Source organism: Nicotiana sylvestris, chromosome 6 (assembly GCF_000393655.2).
Source record: "Nicotiana sylvestris chromosome 6, ASM39365v2, whole genome shotgun sequence".
Lineage (NCBI taxonomy): Eukaryota > Viridiplantae > Streptophyta > Magnoliopsida > Solanales > Solanaceae > Nicotiana > Nicotiana sylvestris.
Genome location: NC_091062.1, coordinates 189,730,738 through 189,755,768, shown reverse-complemented (window position 1 = coordinate 189,755,768; position 25,031 = coordinate 189,730,738). Strand labels below are relative to the sequence as shown.

At 33.5% G+C, this 25,031-nt stretch overlaps 2 protein-coding genes across 6 annotated transcripts; one reads left to right on the top strand and one right to left on the bottom strand.

Moving 5' to 3' along the window:
• Positions 1-1,215: 1,215 nt before the first annotated feature.
• LOC104235302 (uncharacterized) lies at positions 1,216-5,545 on the top strand. Of its 5 annotated transcripts, none has more exons than XM_009789034.2 (10): positions 1,216-1,466; positions 1,653-1,713; positions 1,828-2,037; positions 2,413-2,594; positions 2,789-2,960; positions 3,047-3,258; positions 3,645-3,770; positions 3,878-3,981; positions 4,934-4,999; positions 5,126-5,545. In XM_009789034.2, exons 1-10 carry the CDS (start codon positions 1,418-1,420, stop codon positions 5,294-5,296), a joined length of 1,353 nt encoding a protein of 450 aa, XP_009787336.1. In that variant the 5' UTR covers positions 1,216-1,417; the 3' UTR covers positions 5,297-5,545. The 5 variants fall into 5 exon arrangements, with proteins under 5 accessions (XP_009787336.1, XP_070003828.1, XP_009787335.1 ...); XM_070147727.1 differs by having other exon boundaries at positions 1,333-1,466; positions 4,934-5,028; XM_009789033.2 differs by having other exon boundaries at positions 1,333-1,466; positions 2,389-2,594.
• A 664-nt stretch (positions 5,546-6,209) lies between these two features.
• On the bottom strand, positions 6,210-9,453 carry LOC104235303 (GTP cyclohydrolase 1). The gene is made up of 2 exons (XM_009789038.2): positions 8,879-9,453; positions 6,210-7,776 (listed from the first exon to the last, which is right to left on the bottom strand). Exons 1-2 carry the CDS (start codon positions 9,081-9,083, stop codon positions 6,605-6,607), a joined length of 1,377 nt encoding a protein of 458 aa, XP_009787340.1. The 5' UTR covers positions 9,084-9,453; the 3' UTR covers positions 6,210-6,604.
• Positions 9,454-25,031: the final 15,578 nt, after the last annotated feature.

Sequence of the window (25,031 nt, the reverse complement as noted above, 5' to 3'; positions counted from 1 at the left end):
AATCCCCCTAAACTATCATGTTTTTGTCAGTTTCCTACTTAAACTATTTAGTGTCCCCAAAACCCCCCTAACTATATTGCCCTTCATATTAAAAATCCCTTATTGCATTCTTAGAGGCGTGTGTAGTACACTCTCCTAATTATTTAAAAAACGTGCCTTGTAGCACTACACGTGGCTATTCAACATAGCCTAGAACCCGCCTAAACTTTCACCATTTTGTTAGTTACCTACTTAAACTATCTGGTATCTCCAAAACCCCCGTGAACTATATTCCCCTATATATTAAAACCCCATGTTGCGTCTGTCTAACTATATTAACTTATAGTTTTTAAAGAGTTTTTTATATAGTTTACTCATGATGTATTACTCTGGGATGATTGATTAATTTTATGAGTTTTGGCCAAAATAATATTTAATGCCCTATGTTAATTTTAGGTTTAATTGTGATTGTGCTTTATGCTAATCTCTAATTGAATAAGTCATTTATATTCACTTTGTAGGACGGAAAAATATAAATAAAGGCATATAGTGTTTCTTAAAAATCATCTTATATTACATAAAAAAGATTACACAAAATAAAATTTCACAAATAAAAAATCAATTGGCCAACAAATAAAATTACATTTTCTAATTCCAGATTACATAAAGAAGGTCCAAGATATTAAACTTTATTCTCTACAAGGTGTTGAGTTTAATAAGAATATTTAAATTGGTATTCTTTCAACAATATGTGTAAGAAATGAAAGAAGACTAAAACAAGAAAGAGAATAAAATATTTCAGAGGAAACAAGAGAGGGAGAAATTTTTCCAGAGGAAACCCATATGGCGAACTGAAGAAAAAAGGTTAAAAATGAAGAAGAAGGTGAAACATAAAGAAGAAATGTAAAAAAAATGGAAAAATGGTTAAAAAATGAGGGAAAAAGGTGGATATAATTGAAATATGGAGAATATTTATTAAAAACAAATAAATGTGAAAGAGGGTTAGGCTAATTAGCCATTATTTTCTGCTATATGAGTCATTTATATAATTTTTTTCAGCTGTCACGCGCTCCCAAGCGAGTGTTTGCACATGTTATGCTAGGTCAACGACGAGGGGGTTTTAATACGAAGAACAATATAGTTCAGAATAGTTTAAGCAATAAACTGACAAAAATATTATAGTTTAGGAGAGTTTCATGGTATTAACTAGAGAAATCATAATAGAATGGGAGACTCGAAGAACCAATCAACTATTGCCAAATCAGATGACACGTGGCAGAAGAACATGATCAATGACCGAGCAATGCCGCCCCTTCAACTCTTGTTTGCTAAGTAATTGAACTTCCAATTTCATCATCATCACCTTATTACTCTTCTCTTCACCCTAGAGAGTAAACTTTCAAAAACCTAAATTCACAGAAGTTTTCACTTTTCAGCTATGGGTGGAGATACTACAACCCTTGATTCCCCTCTCATCTATTCCACTGGTACATTATGGGTCTCTCTCTTTTCTGTATGTATTCAGTATTCACATTTGTTGCATAAAATTTTCCTATTTTTGTTTGTAAAATGTTGGCCTTTTTAATTTCGGATAAATAACGAGGTATTGCAGTAGGTTGACTGTTATTCTTAGGTAAAAATAAATAAAAAGATTGATTTTTTGGTACTTGCAGAAGCATCATCTCTTGATCAAGACTTCCCTGAAAATTCTCTAGGCTCGCCTACTTTTCTCAGGTAATTACTCTAACTAGTTCCTGATTTGTACGCAAAGATGGACCTCGCTACAGTTTCTATGTGTGTGTGTGTACATATTGTAATACTAGTGGTTGGAAATTTGAATGTGTTCAGTGGTGGTGATCATTTTGGCTTAAAAGTGGAGAATGGAAAAGTTGGCCTAGGCTTTATGGATTCTGAGGAATCCGTTCGAGCTTCTTCAAATTCCTTGGATGAAGTTAATCGAAAGCGGGTAAGGAATGTGTATATGGATGTTCTCAAGAGCTATGATGAACTGCACCTTCATAACGACCGTTGGAAGGAAGTCAAAAGTAAAATATTGAGGTACTGTGATTTATAGTCATTTGTTTGCTATTCTTGTTCTTTTACTCTCGGGAATAAGTAACTAGATATGATAATTTAACAATGCTCCTCGTATTTGTTCTACTTATTTATTTGTGGGGTGCTGTTTGTTTCATGGCCTTGTTTGATTTCTCCTCCTCTGTTTCCAGATATTTGGATTAAATATTGTATTTTGGGTTTTAATACTGGATAATCTGCTAAGCTTCAGAAAGTGGGAAATGGTTTTTCATTCCGGCATTTATTCAGTTTCTCAACTTTACATGGTAGAATCTATCATAGCATATCATATTGTTCTTTGTAGTGTTTTATTGTAACTACTATGCATCTGTTTAGATACATTGTAAATGACCACTGCAGCTACACTCCTGGATCATGGATTGAGGAGTTGGGTGGCATGAAAAAGGGCGATTATAATATACCAAAAAAGATGACACTCTTGTTGATTGGTCCAAAAGCATCTGGAAAAAGCAGTCTTGTTAACAAGATCTCGATGGTGCTTGAGGATGATCCCTTTACACCAGATAGGGCCCCAGTATCGTGTATGTTCTCTCTCCTTTTCTCATGAAATAAGTGAAATTTGATAAAAGATAACCACAAAGAATACGCTTGTCATGTGTGCTCTATTTATCGTAGATACTAATGTGATTAGATAGTTTGTTTCTTTAAATACTAGTTGTCAGATAATTAATGCAGATATAACAGCATCGTTGTTCTTGAACCTATGGATTACCAGATTCTTCTGTTGGAGATGGGACATTTTTTCTCCAAGAGTACATGATACCAAGAGGTTCAAGTTCTTTTTGTTTGTATGACACACGTAGTTTGTCAGATGATTTGGCTGAAAATAAGAAAATGGTGAAGCAATGGATGACAAAGGGTGTTCGTCATGGGGAGCTAATAAAGAGGTTCATATCATTGTTTTTTCCTTAAATTTCCTTAAACAAAACCTTACTTGGTGTACCTGGACTTTCTGAAATGCTTCCTTTGGCAGGGATTCTGACGATGTACATCTGAAATCCAAAATGAAGTCTAAAGCTCGCCGAAATAGTTTCTGTGCCATTGAGGCCAAGGTGGTTAATTATGTCATATTCGTTGTCAGTGCGGTCTCAATTCTGGAATTGATGGACAGTGATGATGAAATCAAGAGGCGAAAAACTCAAGCTGTTGCTACAACTTTCAACGACCCTCTCTTGTCATTTGAAGGTATTAATTTAATTTCTTTTAACTTTATTACACTTCAGTCTGTTTTTGAGCTTGGTAAGAGCTATGTATTTGATTAAAAGAAATTTAGGCATTCTGTGAGTACTAAAAAATGTATAGATAGAAACAAAGTTGTTGTTCTCCTAGATAACAATTAATGTTAATTGAAGCTTCCTTGATTTAGAATATGCGGTAGTTCATCTTGGATTTCCAAAATAACATTGAAAATAACAAGAAAAAAGAGAAGAAATCCCTCTTTCATTCAAAAACAAGCGTCAGGTTGATGCTAAGTTTATCACATATTTCAGTATTTAATCATCCAATTTTCTCTTTCTCATTGTTGGAGGCATATTATGATTCTTTTAATTTGTTCACTCTCGCCGTCTCAGATGACAAGCCTGTTGTTGTGCTCACACATGGTGATTTACTCTCCCTTTCTGATCGTACGCGAATCCGCATGCATTTGGGACAGCTGCTTGGTATTCATCCCAAGAAACAAATTTTTGACATCCCAGGTGGCATCAAGATAAGTTAGCCTGCTGTTACATGAATTTGTTTAAGTTGAACTAAACTCTAATCTTTTTCCTCCTTTTTTTTCTCTTTTTGGGTCTTGTGTTTTCAGAAAGCGATGATGCAGGAACTAAGTTGACTATACTTAACATGCTTCGTTATTGCCTCGAGCACGCTGATAAAAATCTACCTTTCAAAGGCCCATTTAGCAGCAAGGTGAGATTATTGTTAGAGGAACTTAACTTACATGGTTGATTCTTGTGTTAGGTAGTTTCACTTCTTTGTTAGGGACTTTTCAAAATTCATCTGTCCGTAAAGACAGGTTTAAACTTGTATGGTGCGTATGCCATCATCTCCATGGTTGCACCATCAGTTGATGGACGTTTCCTAGATCAAATGGGCGTTCAGTCAACATTTAGACCTTCTAGCTGCAGTCTTTAAGCAGTAATGCATGTTTTTATGCAGTCTTTGACATTAGTCGTTTCCCCCCTTTTATGCTTTGTCTCTCCACTAGGGTAACCTATTACAATACAGAGGTCTAGGGTGTTGCATGTTCGGGTAGGATCAAATTTATGCGGGTTAAAATGGGTTTGAGTAAATAAAGGGTCATATTCCAACCATTCAAATTTCACTTTTCCGTTTGTTTTTTATTTTTCTGCTTGTAGCTATACAGTAAAGTTGCTAAAAGTTATTCACTGTGCAATAAAATAAAAATGCCATATGCAAGAGCAATTAGTTTTTCTTTTTTCATTTTTACCTTTTGACAAAATTCTGTAAAGTCTGATATTAATGTAGCCCAGGCTGTTGAAATATTGATTTGGGCTACTCCTATTTGTCACTTATATGAATGTCACCCGCCTAACCTTTTGAATTTGGATGGCGTACACTTTATGGCTCAATATTGACAGCCTACTAAGGTCCAGTTATTGCATTGCTATTTCTAGTTCACAGGGCTACATTTGCGTGCACTATTCATTTTAGGTATTTTATTCAGCTGTATTATGACATGGATGGTAAAACTTAAAAGTAGCCCGTATTCATAGCTTTATAGATGATAATTGATTTGTGCTTTTTGTAAATTGTACCATACTCTGCATCTACATGTGCTCTTCAGTTTAAATGACTACCTATCGTGCAATTTTAAAACATGTTGCATTTTCTCTTTTAGGGTGTCTTGGAGATGCTTGTATCATTTCTACTGGCATATGCGGTTCTAGCAATACTTGTGGGAATGGTAATCAATATGTTCAATTTCATGGCAAGGTTGCTTCTTTTTTCAATGTTCGCCATTGGGTATTGCACTGACATGTAAATCATAGATGGAAATGCAATTTTAATTGATTCTGTTCCCAATCTACAGGTAACACAATCGTATGTAAACATCGATTGGGATGCGACTACCGTTGATTCTGTACCCAACGTTGATTTCCATGCAAGTGGGGTTGATTTTGTTTGCGATCTTCACACCGAGCACCCCCAATCAGATATAAACATAGATTGGGGTACAATCCGACACTTATGGTCTGATTAAGTTTACTGGTGAGCTCGGATGTATACAAATGGATGCATTTATCTATAGCTGTGAAATTTCGAAAATGCAGTATTTATTATGTGTATAAACAGCATAAGCTGTCTTGCTCTCCTTGTATATAGGATCTTTCAGCTATAATTCTCTTACTTGGAGAATTGGCTGTCTTTGGGAAATCTTTGTAAAGGTGATCGTTACGAGTGTTAACTCTGCCGTTTTACTACTGTTGCATATGTGACCATTCAAAGTTAATTCTCTCAACAAGGGAAGTGACATTCGTTTTGGCATTATATATATATATATATATATATATATATATATATATATATATATATATAGGCAAAGTTTGTCAGCATTTTAGCATTCACATAGGAGGGGAGAGAGAGAGTATGCGGTGAAGATTTTTTATTTTTGGGTTTCCCGTTGTGACGAGAAGTACTATGGTAGGAGCAAAGCACTCCTTGCCAAAGGTAACTTCTTCATTTTCAAAGGTCAAATCTAAAACCTCAGGTTAAGATAAAAAAAGTCTAGAAAAGATAGAAAAGTTTTCGGAAAAAATATGTTCAAGATAAGGTTTTCCCAAATACCTTTTGTACATTTTTTGGACCAAGAAGTCTTTTGTCAATCACAAAATGCTACTTCTACTTCTGTTCAGAACTTTTCTCCAGAATATGGTCGCGTGATAGGGCACCATCCTCTGGTTATTATTATTTTTAGAGAAGTTGCTAAAACATTCTGCAAGATGTGAAACCCATAAAGTTAAAAATGCACCATCTTCTCATCATATTAGATTGCAATGGGAAGTTTGGGAAGTAGATACCACTGTATTAGACATTTTAAAGGAAGTATTAGCTCAGTAGACAAGGAAAAACTCTGATTCACATCATACTGAAATGCCTAATCAAAAACATCATACTGGATGAATTCAAACAGAACTTCAGTAAAACTAATGTTGCAGAAAAGATAGGAAAACATCATGTATAAGCTATACGGCGCAATGTGCCAAGTATGACACTTCAATCAAGGGCAACTGCATTGGAAAAAGAATCAAGGGCAACTTTGGAAGGTTGCTGGTATGGACCCTTGCTCATGCTACAAAATATAAGGATGGAAAAAATATGGATAAAAATTCATCACCTCATATATCACTATGGTATAGAAGTCAAAAACAGGACCTTGCATTCCGAGCAAAGGACCTATGTTTTCAAATTCAGTGTGAGTTTGCTTCTCAATTCCTCCAGTTTTACCCGAGCCATTGAAAGGACAAGTACCTACTTGCTGTAACCTGTATATTTCCTTTCAGTCAAGACGCTATTTTCCTGCAGAACAAGAATCTGGGAGGCTCTGCAAAAACTTTGCTCTTGCAGCAGGATCAGTGGAAAATCGACCCAAAACAGCAAATGTGGCCGTGTTGCTTCCAAACTTCTCAATTCCTCTAGATATCATACAGGTGTGATTTGCTTCCACGACTACTATTATGTCTTCACCTAAGAGCAATGAAACAGTCTCAGCTATCTGCCTTGTAAGTCTTTCCTGTACTTGGAGTTTAAAGCCATAAAAGTGTACTACTGATTGCAATAGCGCTCTTCCAACTGGATTCAGTCCATCCAAAGAGTAATAACCAATGTGCACAACACCTTGAAAAGGAAGTAGATGATGTTCGCACTGGGACCAAAACGATAAATTGAGCTCAGAGCAGATACCATCTTTGAAACTACCAACCTGACCAGGATGAATTCGAGTATCTATTCTACTTCGAACAAAGCCATTCAGTTTCATCTCCAAATTCGAATTACTAAAATTCATGAACCACTTCACGAACCGAGATGGTGTTCCTACAAGCTCTTCCCTTGACGGGTCTTCGCCCAGAGACTTGAGTATCGAAAGCACTGCATTTGTTATAGCTGAATTTGCTTGTCCCAACCTGCCACAAGATTGAGACGGGCACCATGATTGGTCGGAGAGCCTTGGGTGGGCACTTTCTATGCTGATACCTCTGAATTTCAGAAGACTTAAAAAATCAGTCCAAACATCAGCTTTTTCATCCTCAAAAACACCAGAACCTGAGGTGACTAATATCTTTACCCATCCTTGGGGAGTCGAGTCGAGAAAGGCTGTTTCGAAATTTGGGAAATGAATATGTGAACACTGTAGAACCACAGCAACACCTGTTGGCTTAATTCCATTCTGCAAACCAGCACAAATTTCATTGGCAAGGCGCTGTGGACTTTGGAGCCGTTTTGCAAAAATATCAGCCACCCGAGAGAGCTTGCTTAGTCCTACAACCCTTTGTCCCGAGGGAACATAACCTACATGACACTTGACCTGGAACGGGAGCAAGCAAGACTCACAGTATGAGAAGAGATCAAGATCTCGAACAATCACAAGCCCACCAACTCCTCCAGCCTGACCACTTCCACCTTCCAATCCAGCTTCAGGGAATAAAGCGCCATGAACAATATCGTTCACTTTTTGTTTGTAACCTTCATTCAACATAAAAGATGAAAGACTAGAGTCAAACAGTAGTTCAAAACATCATTCCACCAACCCAGGTAAAATTAAAAATATCAATAGGTTCATGCTATTATAAGATGTAAATTTCCTACGAGTACAGCATGTTGAGATCCACACTAAACTAGCATAAAATAGAAAGACACTAACGACTTGGAGCACTTTGTTAAAACGTTATCAAGTTCCTGGTGTAAAAAAAAAAATCAACAAAAAAAGTTCTTCAGCCTAAACAGAATTCCAGCTCTAACTAGCAATCAAGCATTTAAATGTAAAATGCAGAAAGGAACAAGGGATGAGAAAGACTGTTTCTTTTTAGTTTTAACAGACAAGATGAAATTCCGGCATAAAAGGAGTTGTTTAACTGAAATAGCTACTCCTAGGAAATGTTTGTCTGGACTCTGATTAAGCTAATTCCACCAACCTACCCCTTCTCTTTCCTTTTATACACACAGGAACAAAGTGTTCATGATTGCAGAATCTTCACTAAAGAAACAACAAACAAAAATCTGGATACCCCATCATTATTGGTTGCCAAACTTACTTAACTTTCAGCTATTGGGCATTTTCCGACAAGGGCAACACATAAACAAATAGTAATGAGACAAATACTATTTCAGTAGTACTTACTAATAGTAATTTATTATTATTTGTCTCCAAGTAAGACTTTGAAAATCTAAATCCAAGCTAACAAGCTAGATGCACATGCTGCACTTTCCCCAGATCTCATAGAAAGGAGAAAGGAAGCAGATCCATAAAGAGTCAAATCCAGGATTTGAACATAATGTGTTCGAGTTCGGAATTCTACCACAGCACATTTGATTTACTGGATTCGAAATCTATTAAGTGAATTTTTAACATATATACAATGTTCGAGCCAAAGCTACTGGTGCAGAACAAATAAAAATCAAATCTTGAGCAGGTAAAAAATTAAAAATCCAAAAAAGGTGTAAATTTACACATATACAAGGTTCGAGCCAAAGCTACTAGTTATACTCATTGATGCAGAACAAATAAAAATCAAATCTTGAGCATATTAAAAGATTAAAATTCCAAAAGGATGTAAAGAATTTTCACCTCTAGTTCCTTCACGAAGAGCCTTAGCAACACGGAAAGGAGTTTTTTTAATGCCTTCCCTATTAATATCTTCACCCAAACCTTGCAAAAGGACTTTTACAGCATCCTTAATAGCAACAGTTTCAGGCTGAACCTCAAAGCCAAGCTCAAGATTTACTTCATTCTCTATTTCTGAATGATAGTGCCCTTCATCTAATGCGCCCATTGAACACAGAGATAAATAAAAATATAACAGATCTTAATACACAATTAACCACCTGATGAACAAAATTGAATCTGTTACAAGGAAATAAAAAGAGAGAAAAATTATTTTAGCCAAAGATTCCAAATATGAGACACTCAAATGAGGAAAATCTGACCAAAAATTCAATAAAAGAGATACGGATGAATGGGAAGTGTAGGGCTCTTATTTTTGAGAATAAAAATAGAAGAGATGAATGAGGACGAGATGTATGTATTACTACAAAAGCTTTTGCAGCAATTTTAAAAATATATAAAATTTTAAGGAAAAAAAAACGTAAGGTTATAGTTGATATTGGAATGTGTGGAAGGTTACAGTCATTATATCAAGATCTGGGTCGGTCAAGTGATTTGGTATATCCAAATATATTCGCCAACAGTAAAAGGGAAGAGAGGAATTCTCTTTTATTAAAAAGGGGAAGAAGCCATAACAATTTTCTTTTAAAAAAGGGAAGAAATAATAACAATATACTTTCTTTGTCCCACTGTATAGTTAGTATTTAAAGTGTCTGACAAAAAATTACCATGTTTATATGTTTTAAAATCTATTGAAGTGTTAATTATTATAATTCATACTATCTTTTATGCAGTTTTTATATATATAAATTTTATTTTTAAATTTTTTTAAATTCTATGTTTAAATTCAACCTAAAATTAAATTGATTGATCTTCCTGCTAGTGGGAAAGAGGGGAGTACTTGTTGACGATGAGACTTGAACTCATGAAAATTACATACTTTTAACTTAATTGCAACTAGGAGTGGAAAACGGACGGTTCGGGTCGGATATGGTCCGGATCGAAAACAGATAATGAAAAAACGGATAAATTATCCGATTCGACTCATATTTAATACGGATAAAAAAACAGGTTAACCGACGGATAATATGGGTAATCATATTATCCATGACTTCTTGCATATGATCACTTTTGGGAGAATTCTTAGTCTTCGTAACTTGAGAAACCCCCAATTTGAGGTTTTACAAATGTAAAAGTTAGAACTATTGATTATACATTGGTTACCCATTGGTTATCTATTTTCAAAATGGATAATATAGTTTTTATCCATATTTAACCCGTTTTTAAAAAGTTCATTATCCAACCAATTTTTTAGTGGATAATATGAGTGGTTAACTGTTTTCTTTTAACTATTTTGTCACTCCTAGTTGCAACTAAAACTTTTAACATATCTCATTTATATAATAATTTCATATGAGTTCACAATAATCTTGTCAAAATAGTATGGCATAGTTATTTTACAGGTGGTTATTGAAAAATAACGAGCATATGCAAAGTAATTAAAAAGTTGCTACTATTTAAGTGGAGATAAAATTTGGACAAAAGTATTTTAGCTGAAACACAAAAAGTTGCAGCATAATATGCTGGCTTATGGAACTCTTGCATTTAAACTTCCAATATATTATGTTAGAACTCCAGCATATTATGAATTCTAACACATTATATTGGAATCTCATATGTTAGAAATTTGAACTCCAGCGTATTGTACTAGATTTTTTCGAATTTTTAATGATATTTTTATTCATATTTTATTTTTATATTGAAAAATAGCTAAATTTCGATTACATTTAAAATTATGACTAATTTTCAGTTAACAATTATAAATCAAGTTATTTCTGATTTTTTTTCAAATAATCTTCTAGTACCCCTCAATGAATTACCCAGTGATTAACAAGTGGTATTACTCATTTGGACATCTCAAGTTCTAATATTAATCATAATATTTGATGAATAAGATCACTTACTAATGTGAAATTATAGGTATCTCGTAAAATTAATCGCAAAAATTGGCTCGAACAGCATACTTATCAAACAAAAAAAATGTGATTACATCTACTCCAAGCTAGTGTGCAGGATCACTTTGGTAGGTTGTTCCAGTTAGCTAAACAAATAATTATCGAGATACGCACAAATATATTTTAAACACAGAAAATATATTATAAAAATTAACAAGCATGTGCTACTCCACTGATTGCTTCCATGTTTAGATCTTAATACTTGGATCTTTTACGAGCCCTAGTTGGTTGGTGGACACAAAAACAAGGATATAGTCAATGCCCCGTCAAACCATAGATGGGTCATGGGCGGATTATAATGTTTGTTTTAATTTTATATTTATATTAAAAATTCATAAAATATGTATAAATATTTTATTTTGGACCTAATAACTACAACTAACTATAACTTAAAATACAAATTTTTATTACGAACTTAATAATTAAAACGAATTATACATTCAAATATAAGTTCAAAATTCATAAATTACACCAATAAACTTGTAAATTCGTTTTTATTTTATTGTGCGGTTGGTGGTGCATTTGTTACAGTTGAATTTGGTATTGGTAGGACCTCATTATGTTATATATAAGAAAAAGTTGGTGGGGAATTGAGATGCCGCCACTAACTAACTCATCATTTTACCTTTTGCTTAAACTTGGAAAATTGCTCACACTCCTGTTCAATTTCAACATAGTGGGAATTAAGTGGTGTTTCGATTGGTTTTTAAGCTGGTCAAATTACCTTTTAATTAAGCTTTTTTAATTTATTTTTTAAATATTTAGTAAAATCAAAAAGTGTTTAAAATAAATTTAAAAAAACAAGTCAAAAGCAATAAATTAAGCAATTCCAACTTATTAGTTTTTGACTTAAAAGCAATTTCTTCTAAAAAAACCCTACTTTTTAAAAGTCAATCCAAACCAGCTCTAGTATGGCATCTCTCAAAGCATAAGTAGATAAATTAAACTCTTTCATGTAATATAATAAATAAGGCAAATTATATTACTAGAACCATAGATCAAATCCTTGTTATACATTTTTTAAGAATAAAAATAATCTTACACACTTAACTTTTTTTGAGTTTTCTTAATACGCAATTATGACTCAGTCACAAATATATGGGAATTCATCAATGATTTAGCAAATTCTGCATCGGCTGCCACCTATCGCAACTTTCCTTTATCCGAGTTTGAAATTAGCAATTTGAGCAAACTTTCACATACAGAGTTAAACTCTTTTATACAATAATTTTATAATTTTTTACATTATCAGATCACCTAAAATACAATTATAGATTATCTTGCATAATAAGTGAAATTAGTATCCTAAAAAATATAAATTATATGTTACAGCTGATTTAGATAACTTGATAATATACGAATTCTTAATAAATCAATCAGAAAACATAAATTGTCAACATTCAGTGGGGTTTGGTGGATTATGAACATAATAATACCAAACATGTATCTTGAACTCGTAAGTAATAAATAACATTAGTTTGGTGTTAGTTTCTAAATTTCTTCCATTTGGTTTCGTCAATGGAATTCAAATGGTCTAAAGATCTCTAATTTAACTTCTCTTTACTAGATAGTTTATTTAAAACATGATTAACTATTACAATAAGTTTTACCAATGAAATGTCAGCCAAAGTGGTTATAGTTTTATTTGTACTTTCTCTTTAATAATTATTACCGTCAATTGAATATGAAATTAAAGAGTAAAGACAAAGTATGTGCTGTCCATGTTGTTTAAAATTAATCTTGCTTATGTTGATAGTATATTCCGGGATTAAACTTTATTAAGAATTGTTTAAGTCAAAGAAAGACAACTTCAATTTGCTGTAAGTAGAACTAGAAAAAGGAGATTTGTCACCAACCCAACGCTTCACCAAACTCCAAAGAGTTTGGCAGAGATGGTATGATCCCAGCTGATTATGAAAGGGAAATGACTAAAATAACAAAATAGAAGGAAGAAAAAAACAAATCTACGAGAAATGACGCCAAAAAAAAATATAAATAAATAAATAAATAAAATTGCTTGGCGTAAGATAATTAACTAAGCATTTAGGATTAACTAGTGTTAGTGTACGTGTCGCGTCAATCATTATTAAACATATACAAGATTAAAAAAATTGTTGAAAAATAACAATTGAAGTTAAAATAAAATGCAATATATGTTTAAATAATAAAAACTAATTTACATTGACAGAGGGCGTTGCGTGTGTCCCTCGTCTCAATAAGTATAAATTTTATTAAACAAATGCATAAATATAATATCAAAAATCGTATTTGAGTTATTATAAAATAAAAGTTGAAAATTTTATAAGTTCATGAAAATGATTATTGTTGTTCTATTTAGCTAAGCTAAGGAAGAAACTCGGTCTGCAGATAAATTTTAGTTCGACTTAAAATTTATTCCAATTTTATAATTTGAACTTCAATTTTACAAATTAAAATGCTTCCTTTTAATTTCAACTAGAATGCTTCTTCTTCTTCTTTTTTTTGGTACACAAATGTTTTAAGTTTAATTGCAAAAAAATAAAAATAAAAAATAGAGATCTACTAATTGATACAAGATATCTGTTTTTTGCTGTCAAACAAAATAAAAGTTACTCTATTCCTGATCCATGACAAATACTATAGGAATTGTTTCCAACAAATTAGAAAGAACAAATCCCTATTGCAAAAGTAGAAATTGCTAAATTTTGATTAATTTAAGCTTTTTATTTTTATTTTTGAGAGATCTTTCATTCTAAGGACATAAGTATGCATTCAAATATTGTCTTTTTATACAAGGGAGAATCTATGATTGAAAACATATTTAGAATTTAATAACATCCTAGCATATGAGTGAAAATATATGATTCATGCATGTGAATATGCATATAGCTTATTAATGCAATCCTCCATTTCAACAAAAAAAAAAAACTGCCTGTCAATATCATATTTAGAATTTATTTTTATCAATTATCATGAATATAGTATTTTATTTTTGCGTGTCTACAGTGTTGACATTTAATTTTAATTGAAACTTTTTAAAAGCAAATTCGATTTAATTTTAAAAATATATTTAATTGTCTATATTACGAAAATAACATTTTTGTCTATATTTTGTTCTCATTTAAATTGAACCATTTTAATAGTAACTCCAATTTGATTAAAAATAACATCTTTAATTGTCTATTTTGTGAAAAAACATTTTTGAGCAAAATTTTACATAGACACTTTGCTTGCTTATTTTTCTGTGATATTTTCTCTTTTTGTATTAATTTTCTACTTACATAAAACATATTTATAAATGGCGCCTTCTAATTTTAACCTTGCATTATTTTATTATATTCACGTATAAAATGGAAAGAGCTTTAATATTACTTAGATTTTTGTAAGTATTTTTTATTCATAAAATTATATCTTTAAAAATAGTATTAATTTGGACAAAGGTTGGTGCAATTATTATTAATAGATTTCAACCGTAACATTACGCGGCATCATCGTAGAGATGTAATTAATCGCAAAAGGAAATCGTTATTCAATTTCAAGTTTAAACCGATATTTTGTACCTAAATTAACGTTAAGGCTGGTGTTTACATATTAAAAGGAAAAGTATTATAGTTAATATTACATATTATCCTAAATATTAGGAGTTTGTACATAGTTCAAATAAGGAAAATATTTAATAACCTAAATTCTAATAGATTTCAAACTAGTCCTAAATGGTCGTAGTAAATTAATTAAATTATAAGTTTACAATTTCATCCAATCTAAAAGCTATTTTAAAGGGTAAAAAAGGCAAACAATATTTTGTTAAAGACCTTTGTGCTTTTAATATAATACTAGTATCTATGAACGTGTGTTGCACGTTAATAATGATACATGATAATTAAATATTTATTTATATAAAGAAACAATAAAATTTAATTACCGAGAGAAATTTTATGTATAATAATACAACAAACATCTAATTGCCGAAAAATATTATTACATTAGCATAATACATAAATTTAAAATTAAAAGACATCATCAAAACTTACACAAATTATTAATTTTGTCTTGTTAGTTAAATAATTATGTATTTTAGTTTAAAAGTATTTAATGTGATGATATCTTAACAAACACTTCTTTGTGGACAATATTTTTTTGTGTATGTTTTCTCCTAATGCTTCGGTTGTTATGCCTTAACCAGAACTCTTGTTGCCGATCTTAATATCCCTCTTGAAAGTGCAATATACAGTTGTTCGTGCAAGAAAATATATTGCGATAAATATAGTCTAATATTTAGGATGTTTGTCCTTGTGCTTTATTTATTATATTTGTAAAATATAAAATACTAAAAATTATTTTCACACAAATTTAAAAAGATATTCCTTAGTTTCTTGAATTCAGGGATAAGAATATACTTAGAAGCACATTGACCAGTATCATAATTTTTGCATGTATGGTGTTATTGTCAAAACTTCTATATACTATTTGTGTGCTATTACATAAGTTATTCGGCGTATCTAAGTTTTTTAGTAACAGGACGGGTATATTTTTCTTCAAAATCAATCTTTATACAATGGAATATCACTTTTAACCTAGTCTATTATATATTTGGTGACACTAACATACGTAAGAAATAATATATTTGACAACAAACATGTATGGTAGAAGGCCATTTGGTATTAAAGTATTTAAGCGTTCTTTTCGGTAATAATTATTGGTACCGTTTTCTTCTGAGTCAAAAACAAAAAAATATTTTGTTTTGACTATAAAATTTTGCAATAAACATTTTATTAGTTGATCAACATATTCATTTCTGCTAGCTAAGATATTTTTTTTAATTCTATCATGCCATTTGCACAAATTACGTTTTAATCTAATGATAGAAATATTTTCCTTATTAAATGCACTATTATTACCATTGAGATTAATAACAAAGTGTTCAAGAAGAAACAAATCATCTTTTATTGGATGTTCTTCTTCGTTTTCGACGCGAAGCAAGAAAACATTGTATACTGGATCTACTCTTACTTTATATTTCTTGTTAATTGAATCTTTTTTCATTTGAGGCCGGGAGTATAACTTTGGCAAGCTAGCTTTTATAGTCTATGCTTTTGTCGATTTTGGAACTACTGGTAGTACGTGACATAAATTATCTCCCAAACCATTAATTTTCCACCAAACAGTTCATTAATATTCAATATATCTCTAGAACTCCGGGCAATTATTTCGATTGTTTGACACTTAGCCATAAGTGCTTCATATCATATTATCAATTTTGCTTTCCTTATAAATTTTGCACGATTGCTCTGCTTTGATATATTTGTGATGGTTCTTTTTAAAGATGTATATCAAATCTAAAGTGGGTGACCTCACAATAAAATCATTATTGGTACACCACTTGCTCTTATTGCTAATAGTGTCATTCCTCTTGATATGATATTTGTAAGCAATGCATGACATAAAAATATTATTTTGATTCCGCCGAAGGCATCTACAAAGAATAATCTCGTTATAGCATAATCGACTCTTTATAATATAATGTTGAAAGCTTGTTCTTATGTTAGGATTTAGCTTTGATTGTGCTTCCTCAAACACTTGTAAGCATTTTGATTCTTAATAATATACTAACCTTTTTACTTTGTGTTCAAACGCTCTTTTTATGGAATAAATTTATGTACCCTAAGATTTTTTTTAAACTTGAATAAAATTTTTACTCATATGATGAATTTAAAAAATAATTGAATAGGATTCTCTAGCTAAATAATTAATTAAAAGATTTAATTATTTAATTTTAACATAAAAAATAATTTTTTCTATGTTGATTCAACTCTTAATATTAGTTCATCTCTTTAAATATTTAATCTTAATTATAATTTTATCCACTATAAATTTTACTTTCAAAGATTAAAAGATTGATATGACATTTCACTTTTAGATCTTTATGTCTGTAGAATCATTAGTGATATTGGCTCTTTTTTTCTCTTTCTCACACATTTATATTCTTAAATATTTTCTTAGTTGTTGTTTAATAATTGTTTTAATATTACACGAAAAATTGACTAAAAAATTATTTGAGTAGAAAAATAGTTTAAATATAATATAAAAATATATTTTCATGGAGGTATTTTTTTTTCCAATTTCAACTCTTTATGAAGTCCATTTAATACTACTTTTATTTTTTCTTGGTATTATACTTTATAAAGTGGTAATGTATCGCCAATACGCAGTATTTTTATGAAATTAATTTTATTAAACCTTACTACATATTTTTTATAAGAATTTAATAGACAAAATTTTATTAATTTTAAAATTTTAACTATTAAAAATTAGCATAGAAGGTATTGTAATCCAAAAAAAAAAAGTTACTGCAGTTATGTCCTTTTCCTATGAATTCTTCCGTTTAATATTTTAGGGCTATTTTGGTATATTAAATTTGTATTTGTGCTGTTATAATAATATATGCTCTCTTTTTTCTAATGAATATGGACAATAACATACATTCTCAAATTAAATTAGTAACATGACATTATAATATGTTTTCAAATTAAATTAGTAATAGGAATTTTTAAGAAGTATATCCTGAAAGTAATAGAATTACATGACTAATGTTTTTTTTTTCTCAAATGTACCGGAGTACTTAATTCACATATTGGGTGAAAATTCTTCTGCAATATGTTATGTAGCTTAATAGTATGTGTCATCTCACTGTGATAGTTTTTTAATTGACATTATGAATCATATATGGGATGATATTTACTCGGGCAAAGTTGAGGAGGACAGTTACAGTCGGAAAGTAATTATACTAATAGGATTCCTAACGTGTAGTATTATGTCCTAAAACTAATAGGATTATAAGGCTAATATGTAGAATTCTGGTTATATCCTTTTATTATGAGTTATTATACTTAATATTATAAGGTTATTTTTATAAATCGACATTGTATTCATGCTTTTATAATAATATAGATAAATATAAATATAGATATAGATAGATATAGAGTACTTTTATAAACTTTTGTCATTGCATATTTTAAAGTCCATAACAAAGTTGCATTTCGAACTTTTAAAGGTGAACTCCACGACTGTATCTTGGACAAAATTCAAGAGATTGTCATAGAGTTTTACTTCTTTTTTTTAGTTTGAAATTCGTAACACTATCATGAATTTCAAAAATCAGTATGTTATTCTGGATTTTTCACCGTTATAAATTCATGACACGGTCATGCTGTTATATCATGTACTTTAGCGTTAGGATTCGTCGAAGAAATAACATATGAGTTGGAAGGGATTAAGGTTATACATGAAGATATGGATGTAAGACCCTGTAAGTTTGAAGAATTTCGGAACTAATATATATTGGCTTGATATGTATTTTCTTTGAAGTAAACCATTTTCGGTAAAAGTTAATAAATATAATTTTATATGGTTGTGATAAGTTTTAAATTAAATACATGACATGCGGGAATTTATAAATGAGGCTTTATTTATTATAAGAGTATATAGTATTTTATCCTAAGAAAAGTTATCCTTTTTCCGTTTTGAGAATTTATAGTACAAAAAGAATTTCTTTATTATAAAGATATAAATTATTTTCTCACAAGAAAAGAAGGTTATCTTTTTATCATTTTAAAAATTAAGCATACGAAAAATTTATACTATTTATATAAGACTAGGAAATTAGAATATTGAGAAAATATATGTATTGTTACATGGATGTTTCAATAAAATAATAGTGTATGAATTTATTTTACATGGTACCACATGACTGTAATAATATGGTGTATAAAGTATATTAAAAATAAGTAGAATTTTAAGTAATTTGAGATAATTCTTAATTATGTGGGTAATTGGTTAATTTCTCCAAACTTCTCTTCCTTAGAGAAGCGTTTTACCTTTAATTCTTTTGATTAGCATTTCCATACTTTTGTCACTCAAATCATTGTCTGAATCCTAAGAAATATCACCAATCCCATTAAGCTTGTACGGATCAGACTTGGAAGAAAGTTGAGAATAAAACTTTCTTTCGTCTTTGTCATCATAGAGTCTTATGATCCCCGTTTTATAGGAACTGCCATGAGCAACGGACAACTTTCCATTACCATTAACCTTATCACTCTCAATTAAACTTTTTTTCCTCTTGAAAAATAAAGTAGAGAATTCCTCTATAACCTCTTCTTTTATCTGCTTAGGAAATGTTAAATTCCTACCTACACCATCACTGTTTGAAACATGATTGCCTTCTCATCATCATTGTCGCTAATGAGAACAACAATTAAAGACCCATTCTGCCAGGTATTGTATCCAAGTTATTCTTGGTGGAAGTTCCATTACATGTCTAATAAAGTCATCAACCCCTTTTACAAAATCTTCCCGCAATCCCCGCCGATTGGAAAAATTCCTATTGTACATCTAAGTACGATGTTCCATCTATACAAATAAAACAAGAACAAATTAATTTAGTTAATTCATATCCTAATCTTTTTTTAGTTAATTAATTCCATATCCTAAAAGTTCAATTCATATCCTAAAATTTTAATTTATAAACTAAAATTCCAAGACATAAACTAAAAGTTCAATTCATATTCTAAAAGTTCAATTCACATCCTAAAGGCTCAATTCATATCCTAAAAGTTCAATTCATACACAAAAATTTCAATTCATATCCTAAAATTTCAATTCATAAATTAAAAGTTCAATTCATATCCTAAAATTTCAATTTATAAACTAAAATTCCAATACATAAACTAAAAGTCCAATTCATATCCTAAAAGTCCAATTCATATCCTAAAATTTTAATTCATATCCACAAAAGTTCAATTCATATCCTAAAATTTCAATTTATAAACTAAAATTCCAATACATAAGCTAAAAGTCCAATTCATATCCTAAAAGTTCAATTCATATCCTGAAAGCTCAATTCATATCCTAAAGGTTCAATTCATATCCTAAAATTTCAATTCATAAATTAAAAGTTCAATTCATATCCTAAAATTTCAATTCATAAACTAAAATTCCAATACATAAACTAAAAGTCCAATTCATTGTGATGACCCAAAAGGTCATCACTTATTTTAAAAGTAAATTCTTCGTTCCGAGACCTTAAAAACCTCTTTCAATCTCACCTCGATTTGCGTGTGTAGTCCGGGCGCGTAGCCGGAAAGCCAATATGTGAAAATCCGTGAAAAATGATAAAATTTGACTTTAAAAGGAATTTAAGTTGACTTCGATCAATATTTTGGGTAAACGGACCCGGACCCGTAATTTGACAGTCCTAGAGGGTCGGTAAGAAAATATGGGACTTAGGCATATGCCCGGAATCGAATTCCGAGGTCCCAAGCCCGAGAAATGAATTTTTGAAAGAAATTATTTTCTGGAATTATTTATGAGTTTTGGAAATGAAATGTGTTTAAAACTTGATGGTATCGGGCCCGTATTTTGGTTACGGCGCCCAGTATATGTCTTATATGTGATTTAAGATAAGTCTGTGAAATTTGGTAAGAAACGGACTTGAAATGATATGAATCAGACCTTATTTGAGGAAATTGAGAAATTTGAAGTCCTTAAGAAATTTTATGATTTTGAAGTTAAATTCATAATTGTTTATTTTAGTAATGTGAATGCACGAGCGAGTCTGTATGATATCTTTAGGTTGATATGCATGTTTGATTTGGAGCCCCGAGGACTCGGATGAGTTTTGGATAGGCCACGGGGTGGATTTTGGACTTGAGAAATTGCAGATTTCAGTTGTTGCATTGCAGGCCTGCAGGCTTCGCATTTGCGAAGCCTGGCTCGCAAATGCGAACGCTATGTTGCAAATGCGAAAATAGCCCAGGCCAGCATACCTCGCAAATGCGAGGGATTTATCGCAAATGTGATCCCCCCCAGTTTTTGCCAGTCGTCGCAAATGCGACATACTGTTCGCAATTCCCACTTCGCAAATGCGAACTTAGCAGAAGTTTGGGTTCGCAATTGCGAACCATGATCGTAATTGCTACATCTGCAACCTGCAATTTTATAACTTAGCCGAAAATCTTTCATTTTTCACACTCTTTCAAAACCAAAACATTCTTGCGCGATTTTTCAAAGACAACTCTTCTTCCAAATCGATTGTAAGTCAATTTTAACTCATTTTCTTCAATCATTAACATCTTTTCACATGATTTCAACTCAAAATCAATGATTTTCATGGGGGAAATTGGGTATTTTGGGTAGAACCTAAGTTTTTAAAAAATTGGGGATTTGGACCTCCATTTGAGGTCCGATTTCAAAATAAATTATATATTTGGGTTCGTAGGGGAATGGGTAATCAGGTTTTGGTTCGAACCTCGGATTTTGACCATGTGGGCCCGGGAGCAATTTTTGACTTTTTGGGTAAAACTTTGGAAAACTTATTTTCATGCATTAGCATTGATTCATTTAGCATTTATTGATGTAATTAAGTAACTTGTTGCTAGATACGAGCAAATTGGTGGTGGAATCAAGAGGTAAAGCGATAATTGAGACTTGAATTGTGTTCGTGGCATCGAGGTAAGTGTTTGGTCTAACCTTAGTTTGAGGGATTAGGAGTCGTGTCTTATTTGCTACGTGGTAACTGTGGAGTACGACGTATAGGCATGGTGATGAGTATCTATACGTTGGTGTAAAGCATGTCCGTGAGTCTTGTATTGTAATTGTTATGACACGTTGTGGTTTATTTCATTTCATATGAGGATTATCATTATTGTTCCCTTGCCGGAATGTTATTATCATTATTATTCCCTTGCCGGGATGTTATTGTCATATTATTGTTCCCTTGCCGAGATGTTTGTTTTGATATTATTGTTCCTTTGCGGGGATGTTGTTGAAATATTATTGTTTTGGTGGGATCGGGTGGCACGCCGCCACGGAAATATATGAAATGGGAGCGGGTTGTACGCCTGCAACAAGATATATAAAATGGGAGCGGGTTGCACGCCTGCAACAAGATATATGAAATGGGAGCGGGTTGCACGCGTGCAACAGGATATATGAAATGGGAGCGGGTTGCACACCTGCAACGTGATATACGAAATGGGAGCGGGTTGCATGTCTGCAACGAGATATAAGAAATTGGAGCGGGTTGTACACCTGCAACAAGATATATGAAATGGGATCGGGTTGCACGCCTACAACGAGATACATGAAATGGGATCGGGTTGCATGCCAGCAACAAGATGTAAAATGAAAGTGAATTTTGCATTTGTTTTCCTTATCCTTGTTAGTAATTGGATTTTGGTTTCTTTATATTCCTCTTGATATTCTGTTGTTATCTGTTATTCCCCAAAACATGTTTTCCCCCTCCCATCTTTAACTGTAATTATCTGCTTTTATATTTTCGTTGTATATGATTTAAATACACAGGTTTATTTGGTAATCTGGTCCTAGCCTCGTCACTACTTCCCCGAGGTTAGTCTAGGCACTTACCAGCACATGGGGTCGGTTGTGCTGATACTACACTCTATACTATGTGCAGATACTTATATCGGAGCGCTTGGACCGCAGTTAGGGTGCTGTCTTCAGTCCACACAGACGACCCGAGGTAGTCCTGTAGACGTACGCGGGCCTTGGCATCACCTCTTATCTTTCCTTATCCTGTTTCCTTTACTTATTTCAGAAACAGTGTATCTTTTATCTTTCAGATATTGTATGTAGTATTTCTCAGACCGTCTGTGAAACTGTGACACCAGTTCTGGGTTGTCGATGTTCAAGCAGTTGTATTGGATACATATTCAGATAGTTCATTGCTTTTCTTCCGCTTATTATAAATTCCGCTGTCTACACGTTATTGCTTTAAAATTGTCAAAAATATAAAAGGGGTAAAAAGGTAATTTGTTCAAACAGTCGGCTTGCCTAGCTCACATTAATAGGCGCCATCATGACTCCCAAAGGTGGGAAATCCGGGTCGTGACAAGTTGGTATCAGAGCTCTAGGTTACATGGGCCTCACAATTCACGGACAAGCTTAGTAGAGTCTGAGGAATCTGTACGGAGACATTTGTATTTATCCCCCAGAGGCTATAGAGTTAGGAAAAACTTCACATTTATTCTTTCCTGTCGTGCGGTTTGGTTTCTCAGTGCTAATTGGATTTCTACTCTGTTCTTTCGCAGATGGCGAGCACTCGCGCTTCCTCATCCACTAACCAGCAGTCCGAGCCCCCAGCAGCAGCTCCCACAAGGGGTAAAGGGCAAGGTCGAGGCTGTGCTAGAGGCCGAGGTAGGGGTAGAGCTTAGCCCAAAGCAGTAGCACCAGCGGCGGAGCCTCAGGTTGACTTTGATGATGAGGTTCCGGCCCCAGCAGTTCCGGTGGGCCCAGCTCAGGTCCCAGAGGAGTTTATTGCTACCCCCGTACTCCAGGATGCTCTAGTCCGTCTAGTGGGCCTTGTGAAGAGTGTCACCCAGGTAGGCTTGCTTCTTGTAGCCTCAACTATCTCTCAGGCTGGAGGAGGAGCTTAGACTCCTGCTACTCGTACTCCGGAGCAGGTGGCTCCCCAGTTTCAGACTCCAGCCGCTCAGCCAGTTGGATCAGTTCAGCCGGGTGTGGTAGCTCAAACCGATGATGGAGTAGCTATGTCTGCCGTTGCTTTGTGGAGATTGGACAGGTTCACCAAGCTCTTCACTACTACTACTTTCAGCGGTGCATCTTATGAGGATCCCCAAGATTATCTAGACAGTTGTCATGAGGTTCTCAGGAACATGGGGATAGTGGAGACCAATGGGGTCGATTTTGCTACATTTCGCTTGTCCGAATCCGCCAAGACTTGATGGAGAGATTATTGTTTGGCTAGACCAGCCGGATCACCAGCTTTGACTTGGGAGCAGTTTACTCAGCTATTTCTAGAGAAGTTTCTCCCCACCACTCAGAGAGAGGCCTATCAGAGGTAGTTTGAGTGTCTCCAGCAGGGTTCTATGATCGTTACTCAGTATGAGACCAGATTCATCGACTTGTCTCATCATGCTCTTATCATACTTACCACCGAGAGAGAGAGAGAGGGGGTGAGGAGGTTCATTGAGGGACTTATCCAGCTTATTCGACTTCAGATGGCTAAGGAGACGAGGAGTGAAATTTCTTTTCAGGAGGCGACCAATGTGGCCAGGAGAGTTGAGATGGTTCTATCGCAGGGAGGTGATCAAGGGTCTAACAAGAGGCCTCGTCATTCAGGCAGATTCAGTGGTACCTCGTTTGGAGGTAGGGATTCGTATGATAGAGGCCATCCTCCCAGGCCTTTTTAGTCAGCACTTCAGGTTTCTCACGGTGCTTCAGGTGGCCGTGGTTCTCATATAAAGTATTCTAATGAGCAGTCCTACAGTTCACCACCAGCTCTTATCAGTGCACCGCCGCTTCAGAGTTTTCAGGGTCATCAGCCCCAGCAGCCAAGGGCTTGTTTTACTTGTGGTGACACAAGGCACATTGCTAGGTATTGACCTCGAGCATCGAGCAACTCTCCGTATCAGGGTTCCCGTGCCATGGTTCAGGCACCGGGTGTTCCACAGCCTGCCCAGCCAGCTAGAGGTGGGGGTAGAGGTGCTAGAGGTGGAGGTAGAGGTATTAGAGGTGGAGCTTAGGCCTCTAAGGGTGGAGGCCAACCAGCAGCAGGCCATCCTAGAGATGTAATTCAGGGTGGTGGGGCCCAGCCCCGATGTTATTCTCTTTCAGCCAGGCCCGAGGCTGAGGCTTCCGATGTAGTTATCACAGGTACTGTTCTGGTTTGTAGTAGAGATGTTTCGATTTTATTTGATCCAGGATCTATGTACTCATATGTGTTATCTTATTTTGCACTGTATCTGGTCATGCCTAGTGATTTTTTGAGTGCTCCTATTTATGTGTCTACACCGGTGGGTGATTCTATTGTGGTAGATCGAGTCCATCGTTCGTGTGTAGTTGTGATTGGGGGTCTTGAGACTCGTGTAGATTTGTTACTTCTAGACATGGTTGATTTTGATGTCATATTTGGGATGGACTGGTTATTATCGTACCACGCTATCTTGGACTGTCATACCAAGACTGTGACCTTAGCCTTGCCGGGTTTACCTCGGTTAGAGTGGAGAGAGACTCCTGGTCATTCCACCCGTAGTGTTATCTATTATGTAAAAGCTCGGCGTATGGTCGAGAAGGGGTGTTTGGCC